This window comes from Pipistrellus kuhlii, unplaced genomic scaffold, assembly GCF_014108245.1.
Source record: "Pipistrellus kuhlii isolate mPipKuh1 unplaced genomic scaffold, mPipKuh1.p scaffold_m20_p_6, whole genome shotgun sequence".
Taxonomy (NCBI): domain Eukaryota; kingdom Metazoa; phylum Chordata; class Mammalia; order Chiroptera; family Vespertilionidae; genus Pipistrellus; species Pipistrellus kuhlii.
Window position 1 is genome coordinate 7,568,634 of NW_023425562.1, and position 27,892 is coordinate 7,596,525.

General features: G+C 46.5%; 1 protein-coding gene and 1 long non-coding RNA gene across 7 annotated transcripts; one reads left to right on the forward strand and one right to left on the reverse strand.

Moving 5' to 3' along the window:
* On the reverse strand, positions 1 to 14,584 carry INO80C (INO80 complex subunit C). Of its 5 annotated transcripts, XM_036419885.2 has the most exons (6): positions 14,289 to 14,584; positions 7,421 to 7,531; positions 6,173 to 6,284; positions 5,290 to 5,357; positions 3,546 to 3,683; positions 233 to 368 (listed from the first exon to the last, which is right to left on the reverse strand). In XM_036419885.2, the coding sequence occupies exons 1-5, from the start codon at positions 14,445 to 14,447 to the stop codon at positions 3,561 to 3,563; spliced, it is 573 nt and encodes a 190-aa protein (XP_036275778.1). In that variant the 5' UTR covers positions 14,448 to 14,584; the 3' UTR covers positions 233 to 368; positions 3,546 to 3,560. The 5 variants fall into 5 exon arrangements, with proteins under 5 accessions (XP_036275776.1, XP_036275780.1, XP_045430408.1 ...); XM_036419883.2 differs by lacking the exon at positions 3,546 to 3,683 and having other exon boundaries at positions 1 to 368; positions 14,289 to 14,575; XM_036419887.2 differs by lacking the exons at positions 3,546 to 3,683; positions 14,289 to 14,584 and adding an exon at positions 13,424 to 13,747 and having other exon boundaries at positions 1 to 368.
* LOC118708482 lies at positions 14,390 to 25,668 on the forward strand. Of its 2 annotated transcripts, none has more exons than XR_004984581.2 (3): positions 14,390 to 14,524; positions 19,359 to 19,437; positions 25,071 to 25,668. It is a non-coding gene; the product is annotated as an uncharacterized LOC118708482 (long non-coding RNA). The 2 variants fall into 2 exon arrangements; XR_004984582.2 differs by lacking the exon at positions 25,071 to 25,668 and adding an exon at positions 23,228 to 23,655.
* The last annotated feature ends 2,224 nt before the right edge of the window (positions 25,669 to 27,892 follow it).

Below are 27,892 nucleotides of genomic sequence, written 5' to 3' on the forward strand. Positions count from 1 at the left end.
TTTTCTTGTCAAATGTCTTTACTTGAAGCATCAAGTGAAATATAATTTAACTCCACAGGAAATATCACACTTGGAGGGAACACAGAGAAAAACACACACCTTAAAGCCAAACATTCTTTCCAAGGCCCAGCGCTGACATTTCCAGACTGACAGCAGGAGGGGCGTTTCCATGAGGCAGAGCTGCGCGTCCAAGGCCGGCTTGGCGAGCTCTCCACCTCGTCGCCACTTCCCCGGGCTCAGGGCACGATGCTCGTGGCCTTCCTCAGGGCCAGGTAGCCAGTGACCACGTCGGAGGGCAGCCTGCGGATGTAGGAAAACTCTTCGATGGAGCTGAAGCGCAGCTTGCTCTGCGGGTCCGTGTAGTTGGCCTGGGAGGGAAGCGGCACAGGGAAGGGCAGAGAGTTAGTGACGGTGAATATTTTAAGTTCAAGTTTAATTCCCCCCCCCTATTTTATGGAAACTGACATATATCTTCATCATGTCTTACTCAGTCGCCAAGAACACTAAATTGCACACTCTGGCAAAGACGTCTTAATCTCCCCAGACTTAAGGCTTCAGAGAATGAATGGGAGGAAGAGGAGTAACCACATCGGATTCTAGGACTCTTCTGGTCAGTGCCTCAAGGGCTACGAAACTGAATTCATGCTGATCATCTCTGCCTTCAATCTCCCTCTTGCTTCAAACAAAGGCTGCAGACCTGTTCCCAAGGCAGGGAGCAGCACCCCCATGCCCCTCCCTGCTGCCCTCCGCCTACCCCAGGGCATCCCTCTCCCCACTTCCTCGCCCTCCCTGGGCCCCATGGCAGTGCTGGGCTGGCCACCAGCACCCACACTTCCACCAGGAGGGACGGCCACCCTACAACTTGCAGCTACAGCCAGGCTCATCTCTGCAACTTGCAGTTCTGATCGTGTCCTTTACGGAACCTCTCAGTGGCTCCTCTGTTTTTGGGACGGAGGCTCCAGTCCTCAGCTTGGCTCCTACATCCCTGCCGGCTCTTGCTCAGCCACATGTCCTCACTCGCTGTCCCAACTTCCCAGGCTCCGAGTCTCCCCATCCGGTGACGCTCCATTTTCCCTCTCCTTGGCAGGGGCCCCCACCTTGGCTCACTGTGCTCAGTAATCACCCGCTCATCCTATAGGACTCAGCCTCCACAGTCTGGTCATCAGTGAAGCCTTATCTGCCCCCGACAGGAAGTCAGGCCCCCATCTTCGCTCTCACCTCACCACACGTGTCCCTCGTGGGATGCTGATCGCTGTTTCTTTTACATACATTATCTGCAAGAGCCTCTGATTAACGTCTAAGCTCTGAGGCTCCCTGAGGCAGGAACCCTGTAGTGTGCTTATCACAGAATCCTGGCTCCCAGCACAAGGCAGAGCACAGCAGGCCTTCAGTCAGTGTTTGTACAGCAAATGATGAATGAATGATCCACCGAATGGACGCTCAGGACCATCCCAGAAAAGAGAACCTGTTTCCCTCTGACATACCAACATTCCCTGCTGGTCTGTTTCCCCATGTGCAGAGTGGAATCTAATGCACTCGCTATACATCTCAAGGCACATGGCTTCTCCAGGTTTTGAAGCAGAAGACATAAGAGTGAATCATCTAAAAGGAGCTCCTTTCAGAAAACGATGCAATGCCATTCAAGTCTAGACGCATAACATCCCGTCACTCCAGTGTGGACGGTGTGCTCCGGGGTCCATCACTCTGTGGGCCTGGACGCAGCCATGCTGCTTTGATCAGGGAGGGCGTGAAGGAGCTACAGGCCGCAAGGAACTGAGTCATAGGTTTCTCACGTGCTAAGGCTCCAATTCTGCCACTGGGATCTCCTTAGGTACTTAATGGCTTCCCATCAGGAAAATAAGATTATTTCTTTTTTTTTTTTTTTCAATATATATTTTATTGATTTTGTACAGAGAGGAAGAGAGTGGGATAGAGAGTTAGAAACATCGATGAGAGAGAGTCATCGATCAGCTGCCTCTTGCACACCCCCTACTGGGGATATGCCCGCAACCAAGGTACATGCCCTTGACCGGAATCGAACCCTGGACCTTTCAGTCCCCAAGCCGCCGCTCTATCCACTGAGCCAAACCGGTTTCGGCGAAAATGAGATTATTTCTAAAGAAAAAACTAAGACTAATTAAAGCTCTATAAGAAACAAAGCTTTGATCCTTTGGCTTGATCGAGATACTGCCTTTCTGTGACACTTGGAAGTAATGAAAGGTAAGACAGTAACATAAAGGAAGGCTTAAATAGGAAGGCGGCAGCAACGAGTCCCTTCCGAGGCTCCTGGCCATGAGCAGTGAGAGGAACGGACTGGCAGGGGAGGCTGCCTGCCTGCAGCTCCCAGCAGGGGTGCATCTGGCTTTGATCATCCAGCCTCCATACGCCAACCAGCCTGGCCTGGCTCCATTCCTGTGGCCACCTCACTCCTACCACCACGCTGTGCTGAGCCGGCCCGCCCAAGTTCAGATCCACTGCCAAGGAGGCTGCTGAATAGCACAGGTCCTGGGGCACCAACACAGAGGTCACCGACGACGAGAACTTGCACAGAAGGCACCTGACCTGGAGCTCTGAACGGAGGAGAGGGTGCCGAACACGCGGCACAGTGGAACCAGTAAAGAACTGCACTCCCAGTCAGAACCTGCTCCGGGTTCCATCACGGGCGCCTGAATGAGACAAAAGCCAGCTCCCCGCTGCCCGCCCACACCCCCCCCAGGTCAGGCAGCAAACAGATTTCAGGCCTTCCCCGGGGTGGGGTGACCGCAGTGCTCCCTGCCCCCCATCTCTCCCAGTGCCTGTGCTTTCCCCAGCTGTGGAACAAGGGCTAGCTGAACACAGATGTGACCCTGCGTGCCCCCTGCCCTGCCCACATGCAGGGAAACAGTTGCTTGGCTGGCTGGGAAAAGGTGGGTGAGTACAAACATGAGCTGGGCTTATTTTTTAATTATGTAACTTTAATTTATACAAGTAACAGATGAACATAGTTTCCTCTAAAAGGGAACAGAAAAAAAGACAACGTTTCAAATAAGACTGAAGTCCCCTTCTACCATCCTAAGTGCTTGGCCTTCCCCTGAGGACACCACTGCTAGGTGGGTACCTTCCAGACCGGTGGCCGTATTCCTCACGCAAACATAAGCACACCAGAGAAACCATGCACATTTTTTCCGTAAGCACGTGCTGAGTTTTACCTGGGTGGTACAGTGCTGCCCACACTGCTTTCTACCTTTCAGTAAACAATGTATCTTGGAAGTTAATCCTCGTTGTTACATACAAGCTCACAGACTAGGATGAAAATACTCCCCTTTCTCCCACTGACTGACCTTTATGCTGTCTCCAATATTCTGCGAATCCATTTCCTCCCAAACATTTCTGTACGCTGCTCCTTGGGCACTGTTTCTAAGGGAGCCGGCTGGAAGTCAATGCCGGATCGCAGGCTTTGCTTCTTGGTCTCAGTAGGCACTGCCTAACTGACATCCAAAGACGCAGTACCAATGTAGGTTCCCACCTCAAACAGCAAGGTATGGGGATATTCACTTCTTCCCCACCTGATGAGTCTTTTCCTAATTATCAGTGAGCATGAATATCCATTTACGGGTCATATGTATCTCCTCCTTGTAACTGTCTTTTAGGCTTGCCTTTCCATGATATGGTTGAGTTCTTTGCATATTCAGAATTTCTTGAATCTTACATGCATCGGGGCAAGAGGTGTTGGGTTTTATGTAACATGGTAAGTCCTATGCCAGTGGCACAAAGGGGCCTGGAACAATGATTCTCACAATGATTTTCGTGCCTCCTAATGTGTGAAAAGCATTGTACAGCAGATGAGCTGTATGATAATGCTGAGGGTAAAGCTACCTTTTCTAAGGGACCACCCTCCGAGTCTGGCCATGACCCATGGCTTCTACAAGCTCAGCACAAAATGGGACAGGGAGAAATTTCCACTTGGGGCCATAACAGAATAACTGGTGCCAAGCTAGTTCTTCTGCCATAAACAGCTATTAAAAAGGGTCAGGTACATGAGGCAACTATTTTCAGGCAGTAAACAAGAGACAGCATAAGGCTACATTTCTCTCAAGGTGAATCAAGGTGAAGTCCCATTAGGGGACTTTTAGAAGAAGATACATGCCATGAATGGATACAAAAAGAACCCAGCACGCACATACATGGGCACACGTGCACACACATGCGTGCGCGCACACACATACACACACACACCACATGTACACTCAAGCAGGTGTGCTCCATTTTATAGCACTTTCTACTCTATCGGGTTTTTTTTAGAATCATTGTATTTAAGTTCCTATGTTAAAAAGTTTGTAATACACCGACGAGTGTATGCTCTCTGGAGGAAAGCTAAAACATATGACTAATTCAGAGTACAGATAATATTATTTTCAAAATTACAATAACAACTCAAATCCTTACCAATGGAAACTGTGGATCATTTAGTCAGTTTGTTATAGAAGTTGGAACCATACATTTTCATAAAAATGTAAAGCATTTAAATGATTCGGATGAGTTTTTAAAAGTGCAGTGACCAACTAGTTCTACAGTCAGGAAGAAAAGCCCATTTTCCGAACTGAATAGTGCTGAAAAAGGATGAAGATGAGCTGAAAGTTCCACCCTTCATCTACTTTCTGAAAAGGAGACGAGGTTCCCTGAGGTTTCTGAGGGTCAACGACTTGCCTAAGTCCCCCTCATCCTACCACGGCTTTCCAACTGTGTTCCCAGAAGCACTGTGGGGGTCACTGTGGTGGGCAGTGGGGAGGACAGAGGACCAGACCCACACAGTGGGCTCCAGGGGATTCTGTAAAGGATTTCATTTGGAAAAGGGGTCTGGCGCTTAAAACTATGTTCAAAAACCACTATCTTTACCATAGTGCCTCTTTAGAGAAGTTTAAATATTTTTTTTAAAAGAGTACAGACCCTCAAAAATGCAGGCTCTTTTTTAAACTTGAGTACTATAAAAGTTTGTGGGTTTTGTTTTGTTTTTTTTCATGTAGTTAACATGGTAATATATGAAGCATCTTTCATATAAATACAGGGAAGGGAAACTTGGGTCTCCTTTCTGGAGCAATCCTCTCTCCAGACTGCACACATGATGCCCAGGTACGTCACAGCCACTCTGAAATAAACATGTGAACACTCCGGCACAAACCCATTACCTATTCAAAGTCTATGGGCTCCAGGCAGCACCAGTGGTGGCCAATATTGAACACTGTATAAGTAGACAGTGAAATCTTCCTCTCAATTCCGTGTTATGAGGCATAGAGACGTAATTATACTCACAAGAAGACCTGAAACATCAGAATACTTCTTAGCTGGTTTGAAGGATGGAGGAGCATCAATACTGAAGTCTGCAAAGAAAGAGAAAAGAAAAAGAAGATTACTAAACGGGGTTTCAAACATTCAGCTCCCTTCCAGCCCAAGGGCTAGCTTTGCCCTGCCCCCAGGGACCACCGCTCTAGCAGAATCACAGGGAAAGCTCATCTGCCCACAAGCCATGTTCACCGTCTTGGGCTACATGAGCTGAGGGTGATGAGGTGCCAGATGACCCACTGCTTGGGTCTCAGCACCCAGATGTTGGAATGTCCACACCCAGACAACGGACTAGCTCGCTTGTAGTCATCTGAGTCCCCCCCTTCCTGCCACCCCCATGAAAGACATGCAATGGGCAGGAGCTCAAGGAAACTTTTACCTGTACTTTCCAATGAAGCTGAACAGAACAGAAAGCAGCACTTTACATAGATTTGGAAATGCTGTAGCCTAAAGCATTTACTCTGGAAAACACCAGCTCAGAGAGTAAAACAAAGCTTGCCTTGAAGCTGGTTGTGAGGAAACCTACTAAATCTGGGGCAACCTTGTTCTTGCAAATAACTTTTAAGAGTAGACTTCTGGATAAGAAGTTTGTCAAACCAATATTATTATACCAGGACTTGTTTCTCCAGATTGGCATGCTAACAGTGACATTAAAAACCACACATCCATGAGAACACAGAGTACAGATACCGTTAGGAGGAAAGGTACACAATCTCCCTATAGTGACACCACTATAAAACTCCTATGTTAAAAACTGTTTCCTCCATTTATGCAAACATAGTAACGCGGGTTTGTTGTAAGAAAGTTCCCAGTGGAAACATTATACACTCAAAGAAGGTGCTAAACTGCTCACAGTTAGGATCATTCAGTTGCCACGGCAACGCCCTTTCAGAAGCAAGGATTTGTTTCAGGTTCTTCCAGGTTCTATTCTTCTTGCCAGCAACTGCGCCACCATGGCCGGAGTGCTGGGAAAGGAGGAACAAAAATCAACGGAAAGTACCATTTCAGAATGTGACATGTATGCTTACTCATTACTGTACTATGCCCCTCATTCTGTCAGCAATCATTTGTACCCCTAAGCCTTTTTAAATATATATATGTATATATATATATATATATATATATATATATATATATATATATATATAATTGATTTTTTACAGAGAGGAATAGAGTTAGAAACATCAATGAGAGAGAATCATCCATCAGTTGCCTCCTGCACCGCCCCCCCCAACCCCACCGGGGACATGCCCACAACCAAGGTACATGCCCTTGATCGGAATCGAACCAGGGACCCTTCAGTCTGCAGGCTAACACCCTATCCACTGAGCCAAACCGGTTTTGGCACCCCTAAGCCTTTTTTATAAAAAGCATTACACTGTGCCCTTTAATCTTCCTTATAAAAAACAATGCTTTTGGGTTGTCAAAATCCATGAGTTAGTTGGTGATGAGGTAGAAATGATAGATTATGTTTTTTTACGGGCACACAGAAAATCACATCCTTTATTGGGTCTAACTTTATAGAACTCACTCAGGGATTTCCCATTATTTTAAAAAATAAATTTACTACAAAGTTAGATTCAAACTCATGACCGCATCTCTAATCTCCCTTCTAAGGACAAGTCTCTGCCTTGCAAATTGCTGGTGATGCTGGAAAACTCAAGTGTGCCTCACTCTCATGGTCCGACATGACCAGGAGGAGTAGGGCTCGTGTTATGTCAAGGCATGGCATGACTTCTGGAAACTTTTCTTATTTCTGTCCTATGAAGATGACAAAATAAAATGGGAAAGGGGAGCAAAATCTGTTGCAGGCATTGGCAATACTGTATTTTAAAAATGAATGGGGGAAAACAACTTCTATGTATAAGCTGAATCAGTGTAATTAAGTCCCTAAGAATGACAGGAAAAGGAGCCAGTTTCTACTTTACAAATGCTTAAAGGATGGGCCCTTTTTCTCCTGCCCTCACCCTTCCCACAAAGCCCAACACGGGGAAGGTGGGACCATGGAGAGAAGGGGACACCAGTGCTGCAGGCCCAGCACGGTCAGAATCCAAAGGATGGGTGTTTGGTTTTTAATGTATCAGATACCGGAGATGCTTACCACAAAGTTAGGATCCTTAAATGGCAAAGGTTTGGAAGTTTTGTCCATGGGGCCTGTGGTAAAGTCAGAGGGCACCATTTTATTCTCACTCATGGCTTCCATGCTGATACCCTGAAAACACAGTAAGAATAGTGGGTCAGTATCTGTTAGCTGAGTTCCCTACCACAGCTCTCAGACATAAGATGGCATCACAGGCCATGCGGGGAAGACGGTGTGCCCAGAGGCTCAGGAGGTGGCCTGCAGCAGCGGAAATCCTGCTGGACTGGCCACTGCACCTGCTGTGCAGAAGCCACGGGAGACTGGGAGAAGCCAGCACCCCAGATGCCATGCTTTCTGGCCCCGCATGTGCCAAGCACAGGGATGGGTGTCCTGCCCATACTGGCTCATTTAACTCTGATAGCCACTAAAGGTAGTACTGTTATTATTCTCAGAATACAAAAAAAAAACAACAGGCTTTCCATGACACCACATGGGCCCTACTCCTGCTGATCATGTCAAACTATGTCTTGAAATATTAAGGCGAAAAAGGTCCAGCCCCTTTAAGGGTCCCATCAGCCAGATCCCAGGCTAGGGCTCATATGCTTAAGGGGCACAACAGGATGTGGGCATTCTGAGGAAGGAGAAGAGCGGGAGAGGAGGCTAGTCGCTCAGCTGGCTGCGGCCAGAGTGCCTGACAAGCAGGCTAATGTGCTTTAAAACAAAAAAACTTTTAAACTAAGAATCACAAAGAAAAAAAACAAGACAAAGTAAGAAATAACTTCTGATTTGTAATGCAATTTCCAATCTTCCCAAATGGCAATACATTGTTTTTTTTTTATATATAATTTACATAGAGCGAAATGCACAGAACTTAAGTGTAGTTTCGTGTAGTTTCCTGGGTTTTGCCAAATGCTTACACTTGTGTAAGCTGTGCCCCCATGGAGGTAAGAGAGCATTTCCATCATGCCAGAAAGTTCCCTCATGCCTCTTCCTAATCCGTACCTTCCACCCTCGAGGGCAGCCTCTGTTCTGATTTCCACATCACTTTTGGCTGTTCTAGAACTGAATGAGTGGGATCTGAAGTATGTACTGTTGTGTTTGGCTTCCTTAGCTCAGCATAATGTTTCTGAGATTTATTTATCCACACTGCTGCATGGATTAGTTCATCTCACTGAGTTTATACACTACTCAGCAGAGTAGTACTAGTACTCTACCATATGGATGTACCACAATTTGTTTACCCATTTTCCTGTTGATGAAATAAAGCTGTTATGAAATATTTGTCCAAGCCTTTTTGAGGACGTATGTAAAAACCTGGGTAAATACCTAGAAGTGGAATGGTTGGGATGTAGGGTAAGTATATGCTTAACTTCGTAAGAAACTGCCAAATCATTTTCCTAAATGGTTGCACTCTTACATTCTAGCAGCAGTGTAAGAATTCCGATGTATAAATATATTGTAGATTTCACCTTGCCACCCCCACGACCCCCAGCACTTCCTGCAATGGCATCCATGTGGGAGGAAGGGGCAATGAGGGAGACAGGACCTGTCTGCTGCAATAGTCCTCCCAACAATCTCTTCTCAAACACCTGCCCAGACTCCTCTCCAGGGTCCCTCCCATAGCCAGTAAGAGCATGAAAAGATGCTCAACATTATTAGTGATTAGAAAAATGTAAATCAAAACCACAAGAGATATTATTTCCACCCACCTTGATGAATGTAATAAAAAAACACACATAATGACGTGTTGGTGAGAATGCAGAAAAACTAGAATCTTTATACACAGCTTGTGAAAATATAAAAATGTGCAATCGCTTTTTTAAAAATATATTTTATTGATTTTTTTACAGAGAGGAAGAGAGAGGGAGAGTCAGAAAATCGATTCGAGAGAAACGTTAATCAGCTGCCTCCTGCACACCCCCTACTGGGGATGTGCCCACAACCAAGGTACATGCCCTTGACTGGAATCGAACCTGAGACCCTTGAGTCCGCAGGCCAAGTTCTATCCACTGAGCCAAACCGGTTTTGGCATGTGCAATCGCTTTGATAACAGTTTAGCTACCTGGTTTTAGAGGCCAACCTAACAGCAAATGAGCCAGGGACTTCATGGAACCTGAGGAGGAAGCTGTAGCTGGCAGCCATCTGCTCTTTGGAGAGGTGGAGGTCCAAGGGAAAAGGAGGAAGCTTGGCCCGCTGGCTGAAGACACATGCGGTAAGCAGGTTGCCCGCCAGTGTCAGAAGAAGGCAAGGAGCCATTCTCCTGAGGACTGTAACCATTCATTAGGAGGCACCACGAGACTGCCTGGTGAGCAAAGACCAATGGGCATGGGTTGTCAGGAGGCTGGGCCTACAGAGTGGCCTAAATTAAGTGAGAGAGAGAAAAAAATAACTCTAAGAACTCTGCAGTGAATAGAAAACCATGGCAGCTGGGGACCACTTAGAAAAACAGGCAGAATATAAAAGAGGTTTCCTGGGGCCAGATGCACTTTAAGTTTCAAATTTTATTGCATTTTTTCATAAAGAAAATGACTACTTATATAATGCTGTTCCCATCTGGGAGAATGTAAGCAAACAGAACTGCTACGGAGGCAAAGAGGAGATCCTAAAGGGAAACGAAGAACCAGGCCCCAGCCTCCAATGTGATCACAGAACCGTCCACAGAGCAGGCCCGGCTCACAGGGCTGCCCTCAAGCCGTGGCCTTCGCTTTATCTCCTCCAGAACTCCTGAATGATGGCATTTCCCCTTTCTGTTCATGCCTCTTCCCTGATTCCTAGAAGTAAGGTCAAAGGCACAGGGATAGGCTGTTCCCAGGCCTGGAGAGACCCGGGAAAACGCCAACAGGCAGGAATGCTAAGACCCAGGCAGGCAGTGCTACCCCGGGGGCCACTAAGAACAGTCCGTGTGGGCTGGCAGGTCCGGGAGCTCTGCCAAGGGGAGGACGCACCTGTGGACAAGTGCATCTGCTGAGAGGAAGGGCAGCTTGTGGGAAAAGAGGGAGGGGCGTTGGCGTCACCGTTCCGAGGGGCATGCTTGAGGAGGGTCAAAAAAGGAAAGAAGATGATGTCCTCATGCACTGGTTTTCCAAACCGAGCCCTCCTGCTCCTTTGCTTACTCCTTCCCCTTCTGGTCCTGGCCAGCAGGCCAGCTCTCCACATGGAGTCAAGGAAAAAGGGGTGGAGAAAGGAAGCCATCCTGAGGTGCACTGAGCTCATCCCTCCAGAGCTGTGTCCTGCCTCCGCCTCCCTCTCTGACCAGGCTCCAAAATAATGCTCCACTCTGGCTCAGAACTGGGTTTTCTCTTTTCGTTCCTTTCTTTCTTTCTTTTTAAATTTATTTTATTGATTTTGTACAGAGAGGAAGGGAGATAGAGAGTTAGAAACATCGATGAGAGAGAGTCATCGATCAGCTGCCTCTTGCACACCCCCTACTGGGGATATGCCCACTACCAAGGTACATGCCCTTGACCGGAATCGAACCCGGGTCCCTTCAGTCCCCAAGCCGACGCTCTATCCATTGAGCCAAACCGGTTTCGGCTCGTTCCTCTTTCACTCCGCCCTCCATGTTACTGTGCCCTCATTCTTCCCTTCCCCTGGGCTTGGGCTGGGCTGAGACTCCTGTGTCAGTGACGGGATGAGAGTGAGACACCTTCAGTCAAAGGGAGGAGCACGTCTGTCAGGCCGGGAGGCAATAAAATCTAATTTAATATGATGTACGGTCTCCATATAAATAAACCTATCACACTAAGAGACTTTACGAGATGAGCTGTCCCGCCCTGAGACAGGAACCCTAAGAGGAAAGAAAGAACACGCGGCACCGAAGGAGCTGATGTCAGTCCCCGGGAAGAGGAACCTGGCCTGCATGCCGGCCCCCAACTGAGGCAAGTCAGTGAGGCCTCAGCTGTGCCCAACTGCAGAGCCCAAATAAATGGCTTCATCTCTCCAGACAGCATGACTGTATGACTGACTCAGACTTAAGGATGACTTGGGCACTCTGTCTGTGGCTACAAAAAAAGAAACAAACGTTCTTTGTCTTATTGCTAAAAAAAAAAAAAAAAAAAAAAAAAAAAAAATCAAATGTCTACTTACACCTATCTAATAATATTCTAGATTTAAAAGCTGGCCCTAGTCTACAACTACAGGGTTACTTAAAAAAAGAAAAAAAACTGAGATGAAAACTAAATATTCAGTAACATATATACTAATAAAAGGGAAATATGTGAACTGACTGTACTTCTGAGATGCCCACCAGCCAATCAGGAGTGAGTACGCAAATTAACACAACAAAGATGGTAGGTTAATTTGCATACGCAGGCACAGAGAGGCTGGGCAGGGCAGGGAGCTACAGGAGCAGCGAACAAAGAAGGCTCCAGCCGGAGCAAAGGCAGAAGGTGACAGCAGGAGCCAAGGCCTGGGGCCCGGATGCCTGAGGAAAAACCTGTGCCGGCAGTCAGGGGAAGGAAGGCCTATTCTTGCACGAATCTTCATGCATCAGGCCTCTAGTCAATTAAATAAGAGCATTTAATTCCTTGAGAAGTCTACCAACATAAAGATAGACTCATGAAATAATGCTAAGTGAAAAGCAGGATATACCAAATACAATGCTAAAGAACTATTTATACATAGAAAACACGAATTATTATAGTTGCTAGGGAAGAAGACTGGGTGGCTTTTTATGTCCATTTTAAAAATGGGGAGCAAGGGAGGAGCTTCTAAAACTTAACATTGTCATGATTTTTCTTAAAAACTGGGATAGAATGATTTTTTTAAATGAATAAATCAAATCAGTCCAGCATTGTCTGGCTGCCTCCAATTACAGAGGAGTCTTCCATCAGCCGCAGTCTACATTAACCTTCCAGAGAACGGCTGCTTCTCATTTAGATGTTCTGTTAACTGCTTACCCATCACAAATCAGCCTATTATGTAACACGCAGTATGTAGGCCAATTAGGTCTCTGTAGATTTTATCAACTTGAGTAGGCATTTGTAAAGTCTAAAATACTGACCTCACAAAATTCCCCCCCAAAGCATTTCTCTGCACATGGACTTGGTTATATCAGATATCTAGTTATATCTTCTAAGCTATAGAATACGGGTGATATCAAAAGAGGCAGCATGAAAAAAGAACGTGGTCTCTGGACAGTCTTGGGTTCCAATCCTGACTCTACCACTTGGTAGCCATGTGACTTTGGCAAATTTATTTAACCTCTCTATCTATGCCCCAGTCTTTTTATCTGTAGAATAACAATTCACAGGGATTGTTTTGAGGATTAGATGAACTTCAGAAAGTGCTTGGAACAGTGCCTAGTATATATTAAATGCCTAATACATAGTAATTATTACTTATCACGATTTCTTTCACTTTAGCACAGTGTGCCCCATGGACATACTGGGAGAAAATACTTGCACTGCATATATTTGGCAAAGGACTCCAATCGTATATAAAGAACTCCTGACTATTAATAATTTTTTTAAAACCCAATTAGAAACAATTGATATTGGAATGGTCGATAAGCATATGAAAAAGTGACTGATATAATTAGTAATCGGTAATCAGAGAAACAAAAAAATGAGACAGTACTACACAGCCTTCAGAATGGCTAAAAGGAAAGGTGGAGGATGTAGAGCAACTGCCACAGTCATACTTTGCTGCTGAGAATGCACAACAGTGCACCCACTTAGGGAAATACTGCTTAACAATTTCTAACTTAGTTAAATGTATGTCTTCCTTATGACCCAGCGATTCCATTACTACCCATTTACCCAAGAGAAATAAGAGTCTATGCCTACTTGTGATACGAATGCTCCAAGGAGCTTAAAAACGGTAAATAACTCAAATGTCCATCCACTGTGCTATGTTTACATAATGTGCCAGGTGTACGGATACAGGTAAAATAACATGAATAACTTAAAATCCGTTTCACAGAGAAACCCAGACACAAAAGAGTACGTTCTGAATAATTCCATTTATATTCTGTTCCAAAACGCAAAGCCAATCTATGGTGAGGGTGGTCAGAATAGTGGTCACCTCTGGCAGGGAGGGAAGACCCCGTACTAATGCCTCGAAAGGGTCACCAGGGAATTTTCTCGGGCTCTTAATATTATTCTCGATCATCATCTGGGTGGTGGCCACATATGCAGCAAATGGTTCTTCTGTACTCAAGATTTGTGCACTTTACTGTATGAAAAATCACACCTTCACAAAGTATTTTTTTTTAGGGGAGCACTATTAACTATCCATGGGAGGAACGACAGGCAGTTAACATCTCTAAAGCATCCTTCTGGGTGAAGGAGCCACACCACGTGCTGGAGAGGGCACAGGGACACACTCCTTCGCTGCCCCCTTATTGCTTTAGGTAAAATGCAGGGGCCAGGACACACACTCTTCTGAGCCACTCCTCTGTGGAGTTCTCTGCTGGAATGCTGGGGCCTGGATCATCATGCTGCTCCGGGCTTTCCGACCACGATTCTCACTAAATCCTTCGGACAACCCCGTGCGGCAAAACCAAACACACTTTGGGAGCGAAGCTGGGGGTCAAGAAGCTCTTTTCCGAGGATGAGGGAAACCACACGTATCAATACATCCTCAATACATCCTGGTAGTCCTCCACGTAGGCCTTCGGGGTGCTCTGCCCCTCACAGACACTCGGTAAATGTCTATCAATGGACAAAAGTTTACCCGATTCCCGCCCGTCCAAACTACGGGAAGAAAATGCTGCATCTGCACCAGGGGAACGGTCCTGCCAAAGCGCTGACGTCACCAAACCGGCGCATGCGCCCTGACTCGCCCGGCCCGGCTAAGACGCCCTCACGCGGCCCCGCGCAAGCGCTCTCCCTTCGCCCCGCCCCGCCCGGCCACCGCGCATGCGCAGGCTGGTCGCCGGGCACCGTACCTGAGCGAAGCCGGAGGCGGACACTTTTTTCTTCTTACCCGCGCCGTATCCCCCGCCGCCGCCGCTGCCGTTGTGGGAAGGACTGGCCGGCCGCTTCTTGCTGTTCCGGGGTATCCCCGGAGCGGCCGTGGTGGCCACAATTGGAATCTGAGCCGCCATCCCTACGTCTGAGTCTTCTTCCCTTCCCCCCACCCCCCTTGCTTTCTCTGCAAAGGTCCTCGGACTTCCGGCTCGAGGTTACTTCCGTCTCTGAGCCGAAAACCCGGCCGGGACTCGTGGAACGCCCGCCCGCCCGCCGGCTTCTCTCCGCCAAATCCAAAAGGCGGAGCTCGGCGCAGCCTGTTCTGTTGGGACCGGAAGGTGTCTGCGCACTGCGTCCCAAAAAGGGCACGTGCTTGCAAATCCCTTGCGGTCAAGGAATTGGACATCTCGCCATCTTTATTTGAAAAAAACAGGGTTTTAAAAATAACCCTGTTCACTTTCCTAAAGTGAAGTCAGAAGATGGGTCCTTTTTGCCCCAGGGGCATGGCTCAGTGATTGAGCCTGGACCTATGAACCAGGAGGTCACAGTGGATTCCCGGTCAGGGCACATGCCTGGGTTGCAGGCTCATTCCCCAGTGGGGCGTGCAGTCATTCTCTCATCACTGATGTTTCTATTGTTCTCTCCCTGCCCCTTCCTCATTATATACATATACATATACATATACATATACATATACATATACATATACATTAATATATGGGTCACTTTTGATGTATGTAACAGTGAAAGTAGGGTCATTCTGGGTGGATTAGACAACTATAGCCTTCCCATTGATCATTGCCTTCTTGCAGGGAAGAAATTTGTGTGTCAATAGAGCCCAGATGGACTTGAAGGGTAGACTGGTTCTTAACCCTTTAGGGTCACAGCAGACCTCTTTGAGCATGTAAGCTAGGCTACCCTCCCTCTCCAACCCCCCACCAAATGTATTTAGGTATAGATAAAATATTATATACGATTTCAGGGGGTTGACAGATTTGCTAAAACCTATTTATGAATTTCAGTGGAACATACCCTCCCACTTGTTATTGATTACTTAAACTGCGGGGTTTATAATTGGTTGGTTAATGTCTTTTGGCTTCTGGTAGAATGTAAGCTCTGTGAAGGCAAGGCCAGTTATGTTTCATTCATTTATCTTTCCCATCTCACAGTACATTGCAAGTCATCAGTACATTATGAATATTTCTAATGAAATAGTTAATGAACGAACCTCCTACAGTAATTAGTTGAAGCTACTGTGTTCTCATAAGGAAAGTGGCATATATGAATCTAGATATTTAATAGAAAAGGGCTGCAGAATGACTTAGATGTGTGTGTGTGTGTGAGTGAAAGAGAGAGAGAGAGAGAGAGAGAGAGAGAGAGAGAGAGAGAGAGAGAGAGAGAGAGAGAGAGAATAGTTAAGGAAAGTAACAGCAAAGTTACTGACATATTTTCTCTCCAAGCTCAGTCTCCACCCCTATCCTCACCCAGATCTAGGCTTCCTTATACCTTATCTCAGTGGCTACACCAACCAGCATCCAGTTATCTAAGCCAGAATCTGGCTTCCCAGGCCCACCCTCTCTAATAACCCACTCATCCCATTCTGGACTGCCAACCTTTCAGCTTACTCCTTCACAACTCCTGCCCCAGTGAATCCATCTCCTCTCACCTAGATGCTGCAATAGCCCCCTGATGGAAGTTTGGACCTCCATCTTTTCTAATCCTCCCCAGCCCTAAGCCATCCTTCACACTGCCAAAATGGGCTAAATCACAAATCTAATCATACCACTTACTTATATTCATCAGAGCCCTTTCACCTTGGCATAGAAGGTCCTTAATCACTGGGCTCTCACTTCTCTTCCTTCATTCTCAACATTTCATTTCCTCTGCTCCAGCCAGGGACTATTCCTGAAAATGCACATTGTTCTCTTAACTCATCATATTTTTGTTTCCATTATTTCCTCTCCTAGGATTGCTTAGCTCCTTTACAGCAATTTAAGAGGCCAATGCCTTATCCATTAGGCAACTGGGTCCTTTGCAGCAATTTAGATGCTGCTTCCAATGTAAAGCTTTGGGCATCTGATGAATCCTCTTTCCCCTCTTTCTTTCCTATTCCCTCCCTGCATATGGCTCTGAGGGCACTGAGTATACAGGGGGCTCTGTTGAGCACCTTTCTATAATCCCTTAATACATGTTTATTGAGTTCAAACACCAGTTCGCTACTTTAAAAAAAAAAAAAAAATATATATATATATATATATATATATATATATATATATATATATATATATTATTGATTTTTGTTCAGAGAGGAAGGGAGAGAGATAGTTAGAAACATCAATGAGAGAGAGTCATCGATCAGCTGCCTCTTGCACACCCACTACTGGGGATATGCCCGCAACCAAGTTACATGCCCTTGACCGGAATCGAACCCGGGGCCCTTCAGCCCCCAAGCCGATGCTCTATCCATTGAGCCAAACCGGTCCCGGCTAGTTCCCTACTTTTAAGGAATCAAACACCATCTGGATTCCCATTGCTAACTTCAGTCCTGGTGCCGTCTGATCCCTTTCTTCCTGAAATTCTTCCCTTGGGATCTGGAACACCACCATCCTTTACTTCTCCTTTTCCTTAACCAGTTGTCCTCTCTGTGATAGTCTTCTTCTTCTACCAAAGGGTTTCTTATCATACTACAGGTTAAAATATAGGTTATGTAGTCACATTCCCCTAGCAGATACACATTCTTTCAGTTTCCCAGGTGATTCTGCTGATCAGCCATGTTTGGAACTTGGCTCTTCCTGTTCAGTCCTTGCACATTTAGAGTCCCTTGGTGCTTGGTCAAAGACCCTCTGTCCATTCCAATCCATACTCTTTCCAATCACTTCACCAACTCATGGACCTCAAGGACCATCTAAATGCACACCACTTTCAGATTTGCTTCTCTTATCTGGGTCTTCCTCCAAAGATCCGTATCCAGATGTAAAATTCCCCCACCCAGATATAAGCTCATGTTGACAGGTACCTCACACAGCCTTGCAAAAACAGAATTCTTCATTCTCCTTGCTTCTCTAAAACATGTTCCTCCTTCAGTATTTCTTATCTCTGTAAATGTCACTATTATCTACCAGTTATTCAAGCAAAAACCCTGGGCGTCATCCTTGACTACTCCCCTTCATCCATCTGCATGCCATAACGCTATTCGAGCCATTATCATCTCTCTCTTGGACACTCACATCACCTTATTTGTCTCCACGTTTCTCCCTTTGGTCCCTCCAAAGCAGGCACCATGTGCAATCCCAGATGATGCTAATGTGCATATTCAGATCATACCCTCTACTCGAAACCCCTCAGTGACTTCCTGTGATCCTAGACTGAAGTCCAATGTCCATACCATGAGAGGTTTCAAAGGCTCTCAGGGACCTGTCCATCTCTCTAACCTTGCCTCTCGCCCAGCTCTTGCATTGCAGTTCGGTTTTCACTTTTATCACTTCCGCCAACCAGCTGTGCTCCCTCTTCCTCAGGGCCTTGACACAGGGCTCCTCCTGTGTGAAAACTGCTTTTCTCCCAATGCCACCCACTCTGGTCTCATTTACTTCCACTTGCCCTTCTGAACCTTGGCTAACATGCTGTTTTTCAGCCTTCACTATCCCTCTGGTTTTGTTAAAACCCCTTGTTCCCTGTTCCCATTAGTCTCAGTCTCCAGTACCATCTGTCTTTCCTGTTACATCTCACTCCCTGAGGATGGAGACAAGGACAAACAAAACAGAATTCTCCCTGCTCTCAGGGAGCTCCCAGGATAGCAAGGGAAGACAGAAATTAGGTTTGTCTTCCCAGCTGAACATAAACTCCTTGTGGGTAGTTGCCAGAGTCATCAAGGACTGAGTGGAGGAGCACCCACAGATGACAGCAGCAAGGAGAGAGAAATGCAGGACATCCGCTCAAGGGAGCAAAAGCTTTGGGCTTGGTAGAAACCTGTTCCACATCCACCTTGGCAGCGCCAGTCAATGCACAGTCCTGGCACATGTCAAGGCGGCATATGTAACTCACATGTTTCCACGTCTATTGGTGAAGATAAATTAACGCTGAGGATCCATATTCTGCTGGCTTATGTGTTGAGGTGGGACCTATGCCTTCCCTGAGTCCCCACCCTGGTTACTCCTGAGAACTTGTCTCGGGCATGTCTCACCTTGGCCGTGGGTGTACTTCCTCTCTGGCCTCCGCAGCGGTGCCTGCTGCTCCTGTGTCCCTCACCTACGCCACACTTCCCTTGGCAAACGCTGCTCATGCCCTCACTGGGGCTTGCCAATTAAGCAGCCTCAGCCAGTCTTGATCCCAGTTAAGATTTAATGCTAAGGAAAGAATAATACGCTTGTTAAGTTATCCCGTATCATCTGAGGCATAAAGCACCTATTGTATTGTCCCTCAAACATCCCGGGAAACACTGTGGATATCTGGGATCATGCTGCTCCTGGGTGGAAGACACACTCTCTGTCAATCTCCTGATAACTTGCCTAAAGCATGATAGTAATTGCTCACTTTGCAATCATTTGGTATAGAACTCGTGGATGCTATGAAGAAATCTTGAAGCTGCAATAAAGACCCTCACAATTTCCCGCTCCAGCCACTGCAAGAGGCAGCAGGTGTGCATGTTTTGAACTAGGGAGACATGTGGCCCAAAACAAGTCCACTGCAGTGAGAAGCTGATGGAGCCCCTAGGACAGTGGTCAGCAAACTCATCAGTTAACAGAGCCAAATATCAACAGTACAACAATTGAAATTTCTTTGGAGAGCCAAAGTTTTAAAACTTAAACTTCTTCTAATGCCACTTCTTCAAAATATAATTGCCCAGGCCATAGTATTTTGTGAAAGAGCCACACTCAAGGCGCCAAGGGGTCGCATGTGGCTCGCGAGCCACGGTTTGCTGACCACTGGTCTAGGAGATCATTACATCCTCTCCGAGAGCAGCACATGCCCTGGGGGGTGTGGAGGGGCTAACCCCTCCTTGTTCTTTAGGATCATCTCACAGGAATCTTCTCTGGTCTCTGTTCCCACAGACAGCCCAGTGAAATGTCCCTACAAGGAGGTGCTCACAGCAGCCCGTTTCTTCCATCCCAGATCTTCCTATACCACGTGGTAAGTACCTGTGGATGGTAGGCTCATTTGGGCAGGAACCGTTTCTTTGTCACAGTTTTGGGGGCATTTCAGGCACTCATTGATGATCTGCTGAGTGCCTCGTTATTTAAACAATCCTTGTCTGGAAGGAGAGAGCTTGGGCCAGTGAGGGCTGGTCTGGGCCCTAATATTTGCAGGGCCCAGGCCAGCCCCCAATACTAATGTGTCTTAATATTTAAACGTACAAATCAAGCTATTAGACTGTAAAATAAAATAGGTTCTACCTTTCTATCTTGGCAAACACACCCCCCTAATGCAGAAGGCCAGAGTTGGATTAAGAATTCCCAGAATCCCTGGAGTTCTGTTCTGGATGTGGTAGCATGGGAGAGCCATTCGGTGCCTGGCCACCCTCTCGTTCACCCCTTGCTCCACTGGAAATCATGAAGTGACTTGTTTGTTCATGTGTGCGCACCCCAACCCAAACATCCAACTTCATCCATCTTCTTACCCAACGCTCCCAAACAGCCTCCTCTTTACCACACATCTAGGGGTGCACACATCAAACCCAGAGACAAGGCCCACAGAGACTCTGGAAGCAGGTGCAGAGCCATTCGAGCAGGAGATTCTGGGAGTCTCCAGTACTTAGAGGAAGGGTTGGGGCACCGATGGTCATATGCCCTGGTATCCACAGACCCCTTGCTTGGTGCAGAAGGGCATGACAGAAGAGAGCGCTTTTGTGCAGGCGAGGGACCTGCCTGTTACTGGGATAAGTCCTGAGAAGGCATCCGATGAGGAGCATAAGGGAGGGGCAGGGAGATTCTGCTTCCCTTGAAGCTGGGGTGGGACAGGGAAGGATGGGTCCGGGTGGAGGCCCATTTTTTGATGAGATGGCAGGAGGTTTATGTGAGCCCGGCTTTCTAAGTAAAAGTAGAGGGAGGATCACCTGCAAGGTAGAGGAGAGGGGGCAGAGGCTTGGGAAGGGTCATAGATAAGCTTGGAAAAGCCAACGTTTAACAGTAGCGTAAGAGAGGGCTAAGAAGGAACCTGTGAGAAACATACTGGCAGTGCCGTGGCCTGGCATGGCTGCCTGTGTTCACTTGGGTGGGTTGGGCACAGCTCAATCCAGGAAGCAGTGTTGACATCAGCAACAGCATGATGGAAACTCCTCGTGTTGGCATTGAGCCTCTTGCACACCCACCCCTGGGCCAGGCTCATGCAGTCTTCTCTCTGAATTTGACCTCAACAGTTACTGTTTTGCAAAGTCTGAGTGAGAGAAACTAGTGTTAAGGACCTCTTGCTTACTGGAATCACTTCTTACGCCCATGCCTGTTATGTAAACACTAAATTAACATTACAAATACGGCCCCAAAATGCTGACAAAGGTCTTCCCAAATAATGGGGTCCTTACTGATTTTGCTCCCAGGATGGTATTTTCCTCATCCTTGCTACCCACCTGGGGAACCCTCCTCCTAGCACGCTTTTCCTCCTCTCTTACCAGAGGCTCCACCCATTACTTAAAATAAATGGCCATTTTAATGCTTACTCATTGTGCACATCATAAAGAAAGGAAACAAGAATAATTACTATAATTCTCCGTTCTCTGAGATGCCCATCCTATTTTGCTCTCCCCAACCCTCAAATTTGCTAATCCCCAGGCTGGGACAACACCTGCCTTCTTCAATGACCAGCCTGCTTCCATTTTCCTCCTAACTCTGCTACTGTGTTGTTGATTTGCCTTTGATTCTATTCACATGTGACATTTCGTTTCCACCAGCCGTGCTTGTCCTTCAAGATGGTACTGGAGAAAGTCAGTCCAAAAACCTTTGGGGTCACTTTTGTTCTGAAATAAAACAGGGTGATATGGAGGCTTTGCTTTCTAAGCTCACAAAGAACTCCTCAAAAGACTGAGAAGCTGAGGCCTCCTCTAGAGTGCCCTTCACTCCACGTCCTCACAAGATCTTGCTGGTCCCATCCAGAGGCAGCTGAACCAACCAGTCCAGCTCCCAGAGTGTGCCCATCCCTGGGGACAGGGGTGGGGCAGAGGGAGGGTGACCCATTTTGAACAAAGGGATAGTGTCAGCCACCTCCTTTCCTGGTAGGACACCAGAGAGGCCCAGAGGTCTGTGGGACACAAAAGCCCCACCCTCTGCCTTGTCCAAGGAAGCCCAGCTTGGTGAGGAGGCTCTGCCTGTCATTGTTTGGAAAGGCAAGAAATGAAATGTGTGATTTTTCTCACAAAAGTTTTAGAAAAGTATTCATTATCTATGAAGTTTCAAACTCCTTGTGATGCCCTGTGACTGACCTCTTTATCTATCCTTTTGTATTCTCACTGGGGCACTTGAATGTTGAGTGGGTTCTGACCAAGTCCAGCTGGTTTCCATCCCACTTCTCTCAGGGCTCTTGGGGGGCTGTGCCTCATCCTGGCCTGGTGCCTGCCAGAGCTCCTCTGAGCCCAGCCCCGGGATCTGTGAGCAGAGTGGCTTCTGGCCTCTCACCTTAGCTTGTGTTCACTTTCACAACTCTGACCTCGTGGTGGAGCTCTTTCTGAAGTGACCTATTTGGTTCTCTACCTGCCTACAGCAAGGAGGTTCTCATGAGTTATAGCTGTGTCTATGGCATTTTTCCTACACTAAATGGCCCTGGACCAGTAGGTAGTTTGAGTTATTGCTTTATGATTTTCATTTTTGTCATTGAAGAGTTGGCTTTAGGTATCTCTCCCTTATATGTACTGAGCAGATGTTCTGTTTTTAATATGCTGTAGACAAAAGTGACAGATCCCCAAAGATATTAGGATAGCTAAAACCATCACAGGTGCCCAGGAGTGACGCCCTGAGGGAACAGGATGGGTGTCCAGGGGTCAGGGCATGTGCTAGGGCTTTGGGAGATTTCATTGGATGGTCAAGGACTTTTTTTTTTTTAACTCATTAGTCTTGGGGGGGTTTTGTTGTGTTTTTTTTTGTTTGTTTACAGCACATGTGTCAAACACAAGACCCGCGGGCCAAATCCAACCCGCCAGGCCTTGCAATGTGGCCCGCACCGCGCTGTCATCACTGCACTCCGCTGCGTTTCCATCACAATGACAGTTTATGACTGTTCAGTAAACCATTCGGCCCGCGATTTAGGCTGGATTTTAGATTTTGGCCCCTTCTCTGATTGAGTTCGACACCCCTAGTTTACAGAGAGGAAGGGAAGGAGGTAGAAGGTAAGAAACATTGATGAGAGAGAAACATCAATCAGCTGCCTCCTGCACATCCCATACTGGAGATGAGCCCGCAACCAAGGTACATTCCCTTGACCTGAATCGAACCTGGGACCCTTTAGTGTGCAGGCCAACGCTCTATCCACTGGGCCAACGAGTTAGGGCTAGACTTGTTTTTTTATCCTCTAAAATGAATTATCCAAACACACTGAGGGAAAGGATATTGGGGGCTGGGTGAAAAACGGATAAAGCAAAAAAACAAAAACATAGACACAGACAACAGTATGGTAATAACCAGAGGAGAAGGACAGTGGGGGAGATAGAAAAGGATAAAAGGGGGGTAAAGAGTGACAGAAGAAGACTTGACCTTGAGAAGTGAACATACAATACAATATGTAGATGATGTATTATAGAATTGTACACTAGAAACCTATATTATTTTATTCACTAGTCACCCCAATAAATTCAATAAAAATTTAAAAACAAAACAAACAAATACAAAACCTTCTGTGGCCTCCTATCTGAATCAGAATGGACATCAAAGCCCTTACAATGGCAACAAAGCCTCATTAGGGGCCAGTTTCTTTTCTGATCTTTATCTTTGGTTCACAGACCTTGAATTTGATGCCATTTTCTGTGCATATGTGAATCTGTGCACTCTTCCGGGGAGAGCCCATGTGGCAGTCACCAGATTCTCAAAGGACTCAAAATCTCCCCAAAGCTTAAGAAAGAATCCCTGCTTGGAGGAAGCCTCACACTTGAAAATGCAATTTTAAGAAGGGACTTGATCATATTAACAAATAATATGGAGAGGATTCCTTATATGACTACAGGAATCACTTAAAATGTCCGACAATACAGTGAAGTGGACAAAATTAAGCACATGCACTGATTTTTGCAGACTCTTTGTGACTCAAGTGTATCAGTTTTAAGGGGATTCGGAATAAATCCCATCATAGTAAAACCTTAGTGTAACAAAAAGAAACAGTAAAATGAAAGAGTTAACTATCTTGTTTACAGGAGCTTTCAGAGATTTTAAAGCATAGCTCACATACAATAGAGTATACAAATCCTAAATGTACCATCAGATGAATTTTACAAAGTTAGCATATTGGCTACCCAGGTCAAGAAACAAAACCTTAAAAGCACCTAAAATGAAATTGCCAATCCTTTCTACTCCCCAAAGCTCACCACAGCCTTGGCTTCTAACACTAGAGATTCGTTCTGAAGTTTCTAAAATGCAATCATGCACACGGTGTTCCTTTTGTGTGTCTCTTCTTTGGTGAGATGCGGTTTTGTGTCATGTAATACTGCTTCCTTTTTATTGCTGACAATAAAGTTTTTCATTGTGACAGTGTACCATTCCTCTGCTCAACATTTAGATTGTTCCGGGGTCTTCTGGCTCTGTTGAGTCAAGCAGCATTGAAAATCTTACTATCTTTGGTGCACATAGGTACACATTTGTTGGGTCATAGGCTATGGCGTTCTAGATATTGCCAAAGTTTTACTAAGTAATTGTATCCATTCATCTTCCCACCAGCAGCAAGTGAATGTTCCAAATATCCTAAATGATCAAGGAAGTTTTCATTGAACTGTCTAATGAATCACTGTGTTTGCCAAATGAATGCCCCGAGCAAGAGGCGAGGCAGTGGACTATGGCAGAAGTCACAGTCATGTGAAACCGGAAGTGAAGCGTGCCCTCGTTCTGGAATGAAGTAAGTCCTCATTACAGAAACAGTGCTGACCTCCAAGACCACTTTCATCTCGGAAGGTCTTGGCTCGTGAGGTTTTGTGACTTTCATAAGAAGTGCTCCATTCATCACATACTTCCTGGTGTCTCCCTGTGCCAGACGCAGAACCAGCTGTGGGTGACGCAAAACACCAAGATGCACACGTGTACCACGGATGCACTGCTTTCAGTGCTATGATTGATGGGAGCAAGGACTCTGACCAGCCAAAGGCTTAGGGAGAGGGCGTGGGAATGAGTGAGCGAGATGTGCAAGAAGAGTTCTTGGCCCTAGAGTGGTTATTTTTTTCCAGATAGCAAGGCTGAGCTGGCAGAACAGTCATGATCCCAAAGGAGCCAAGGGCAAGGCAGTGCTCGGGCCACTGTGTGCAAGCCACCTCGCTGCTTGGCAACACACACCTACCACGTCTGCCAGCCTCTGCCTACATCAAAATCTGGGCTGGGCCTTGGGCAGTAGAGCCTGCGACCTGTGCTCGGACCCAAGCACAAAAGAGACTCAGAGAATGCAGTTATGGCATTTTCAGCTTCTTTAGAGAGAAGGGGACCCCAAAACCCAGGAAAGTGTTCAGATATTAGACCATTGGGGCTATGGTTGCTGATAATAACAAGAGCTAAGGCAGTTACCATTTGTGCATCCTGGCTGGATTTTTATTTAAAACAACCACTAAAGAGCATCAAAACATTGTTTTATTCTTCGTTATCTTCTAGAGTTAAAGCTCTCAAGATTCACATCTTAGATCCACCTCACTCTAAAAGGCACAGCTGTCACAAGTTCAGAAGTGACACACCTTCTTAAAACCATGCCAGGTATGCAGGAGGAATGGTCACCCCGAGGGGTGGACTAACCCAGCCAACGCAGCTCCCCATTATCTGAAGCAGCTAACAGGACCAGTGTTTGTTCCCAGACCTGGAATATAATGGTTCGTGATTTCTCAATTGAAGGTTTGTCTCCTTCAAAGACCTGACCGGGGACTATTTCTGAGAACAATGGAAATCTCACTCCCACCTGCCCAGGTTCACAGCCGGGCACTAATAAATGAACACATGCCTTAATGATGACCCAGTGCCATCATCCTTAGCCCTCAGCCCTCCTTGCCTCTTCCCTGTGGCTGACCACACCAGCTGGCTTTGTTACCACTGAGTCCTCCCCACCTGGTGAGTTATGGGCAGACTGTGAAATAGCAGCTCTGCCCTTCCTCTTCCCATTCTCAACTTTCCCCCCTGTGTGCTTCCTCGGGTAAAGTTGCCTCATTCTTTCATGAAATTTCTTCCCCCAGCCCCTGCTACAGGATATGCATGCAATCAACTGTGTGTCAGTTTGACTGGGCCATGGATCCCTAGATATTTCATCAAACATAATTCTGGATGTGTCTGTGAGGATGTTTCTGAGTATATGCACTTCAGAACAAATTCTACTACAGATTTTCATCATGAAAAAAGACAGACTTTTAAATGAGGGAGTTCATTGAGAGAGAAGAATTTTCAGTAACCAGAGAGAGCTAACCTTTCCTTGCTGCTGGAGCAGACTGAGAGATGGAGGAGAAGGGAGAGGGCATCATCACACCCTCTCCTCCCTGGGATGCTGCAAAGCTGCCCTGAGCAGAGAGAAGGGGAGAGCTGGAGGATTAGAATGGGAGGAGGGTGATATTTTAAATGAAATGGCACTGGGTGTTTACAACTCTCAAAGTAAAAGTGAGGCTGAGATGAGTCAGTAAAATAAAGCCATTTTCTGTTTGCACCCCAGGAGGCCAGCCTGCTCAACAGACCTACTCAGATTTCTTCAGCCTCGGGAGACTCTGTGTACCCTGAGGGAATGCTTCTTACTCTGTGTTTATCCCAGACTATCCGAGTCTGACCTCAGAACATAGATTTCGGGGAGATAGAATCTGTCTGACTTAGAGGTTACTCCACTCAACAGCCTGCTCATCCTTCCCAAGGGGAAATGAGCCAGGGCCAACCCCAGCCCAGATAGGAGGCTGAAAAAACGGAAAACGCAGGAAGGAAAAAATGTGTAGAGATTATTCTTGCAAAACCTTAGCCCAGATAAAGAGGTCAAAACCAAAAATAATCAGAGATCAGAATGGTAAAGAGGAAGGCTACTTGCGCCAGAAGGCAACATTATCTTCCTCACAACCTTAGGTGAACGGGGGGGGGGGGGGGGGGGGGGGTCAGACAATTCCTCCAGCTCCTATATGGCCTTTAGGCTAGTCAGGACATCTCTTTCCGAGGCTTCGGCTTTCAAAATAGACACGAGTAGCTTGTTCCAGCAACCTCACACCAGTGGCATGGAGTCAAATGTGATTGCATGGCCTGAAATGAAACAGAAACTCTGAAAACTGCACAAAGCCACTCTACCCAGAATATTCCCAGTCGTCATCTGCTAATTACGGAGGCCTCTCTGGAGACTGGTTACCTCTGTAATTCTCCTCCTAAGGATATATTTAGGCTACTCTTGTTTTGTGACTATTTTGGTGAATGCAAAAACAGTATTCTACTGAATTTAAACATGCATAGCTTACCAACAAGTTGTGTCCCAAAAGCAGGTTAGAGATCTGTTTTACGTAAAAACCATGATAAAAGGAATCCGTTACACATATGCAAACCAATAGAAAACAAGTCTGTTACAAAGTATGAAGCCAAACAGGAAAAATATATATTAAGAGTGACCAAGTAATAAGTCATTCACTAACTTAACACAGGTACTTTAAAATTCTCCATTAATGCTTGAATGCTGCTATTTCCTGCAGCCTGAAGACTTATGCTGGGCATAAAACAAGTCCACCAGGGGGGATGTGGAAAATTGTAATGGAATTCCTGGCAAGTCAGAGCAACCCACACGTTTCTCCTCTAGGACTTCCCGGAGCCAGTTTCCTTCCCGCCTCTGTCCAGGGACCACCTTCTGGCTCCACGCCATCCTTAACACATCCCCCCATGTGTCTCCCCCAACTCTAGCATGAGGAGAGCCACACACACGGTTCATGCTTAGGAGAAGGAGGGGCTGACCTTTCTATTTTTAAATTTACTGGTATAGTCTAATTGCAAACAAAGTCCTTAATTGCCCGGTTCTAAGCCAGCCGGATCTAAAGGGGCCAGGTGTGCTGTGCCGGCAATGTGTCCGGACCAAGGGGTCTCGTGGGTCCATTTTAACTCGGTCTGTCTTTCTAAGTCTAGCATGGGTTTCCCCAGCTAGGGCTGGAGACCACATGGCCAGGACAGGCTACATCATATGCGAGGCCCAGTACAAAATGACAATGCAAGACCCTCCTGTTCAGAACCACTAAGACTTTCAAGACCGTAACAGCAGAGTATTCAATCAAACACGAGCCACTAATGCATGGACCCTGTGTTTACTGCCCAGGTCGCAGACCACTGAAACTAGCCCTGAATGTGGCACCAAGCAGCCTGGATGACCTTGACCCTGCTGGGTCATGTCCCAATTCCTGTGCAGATTTTCCAAGGGACTTCCGTTAGCCTCTTTCCATTGTGTGGACTGGGCAAAGAGCCCTTAAGAAAGGCGCCGCTGGTTCCCG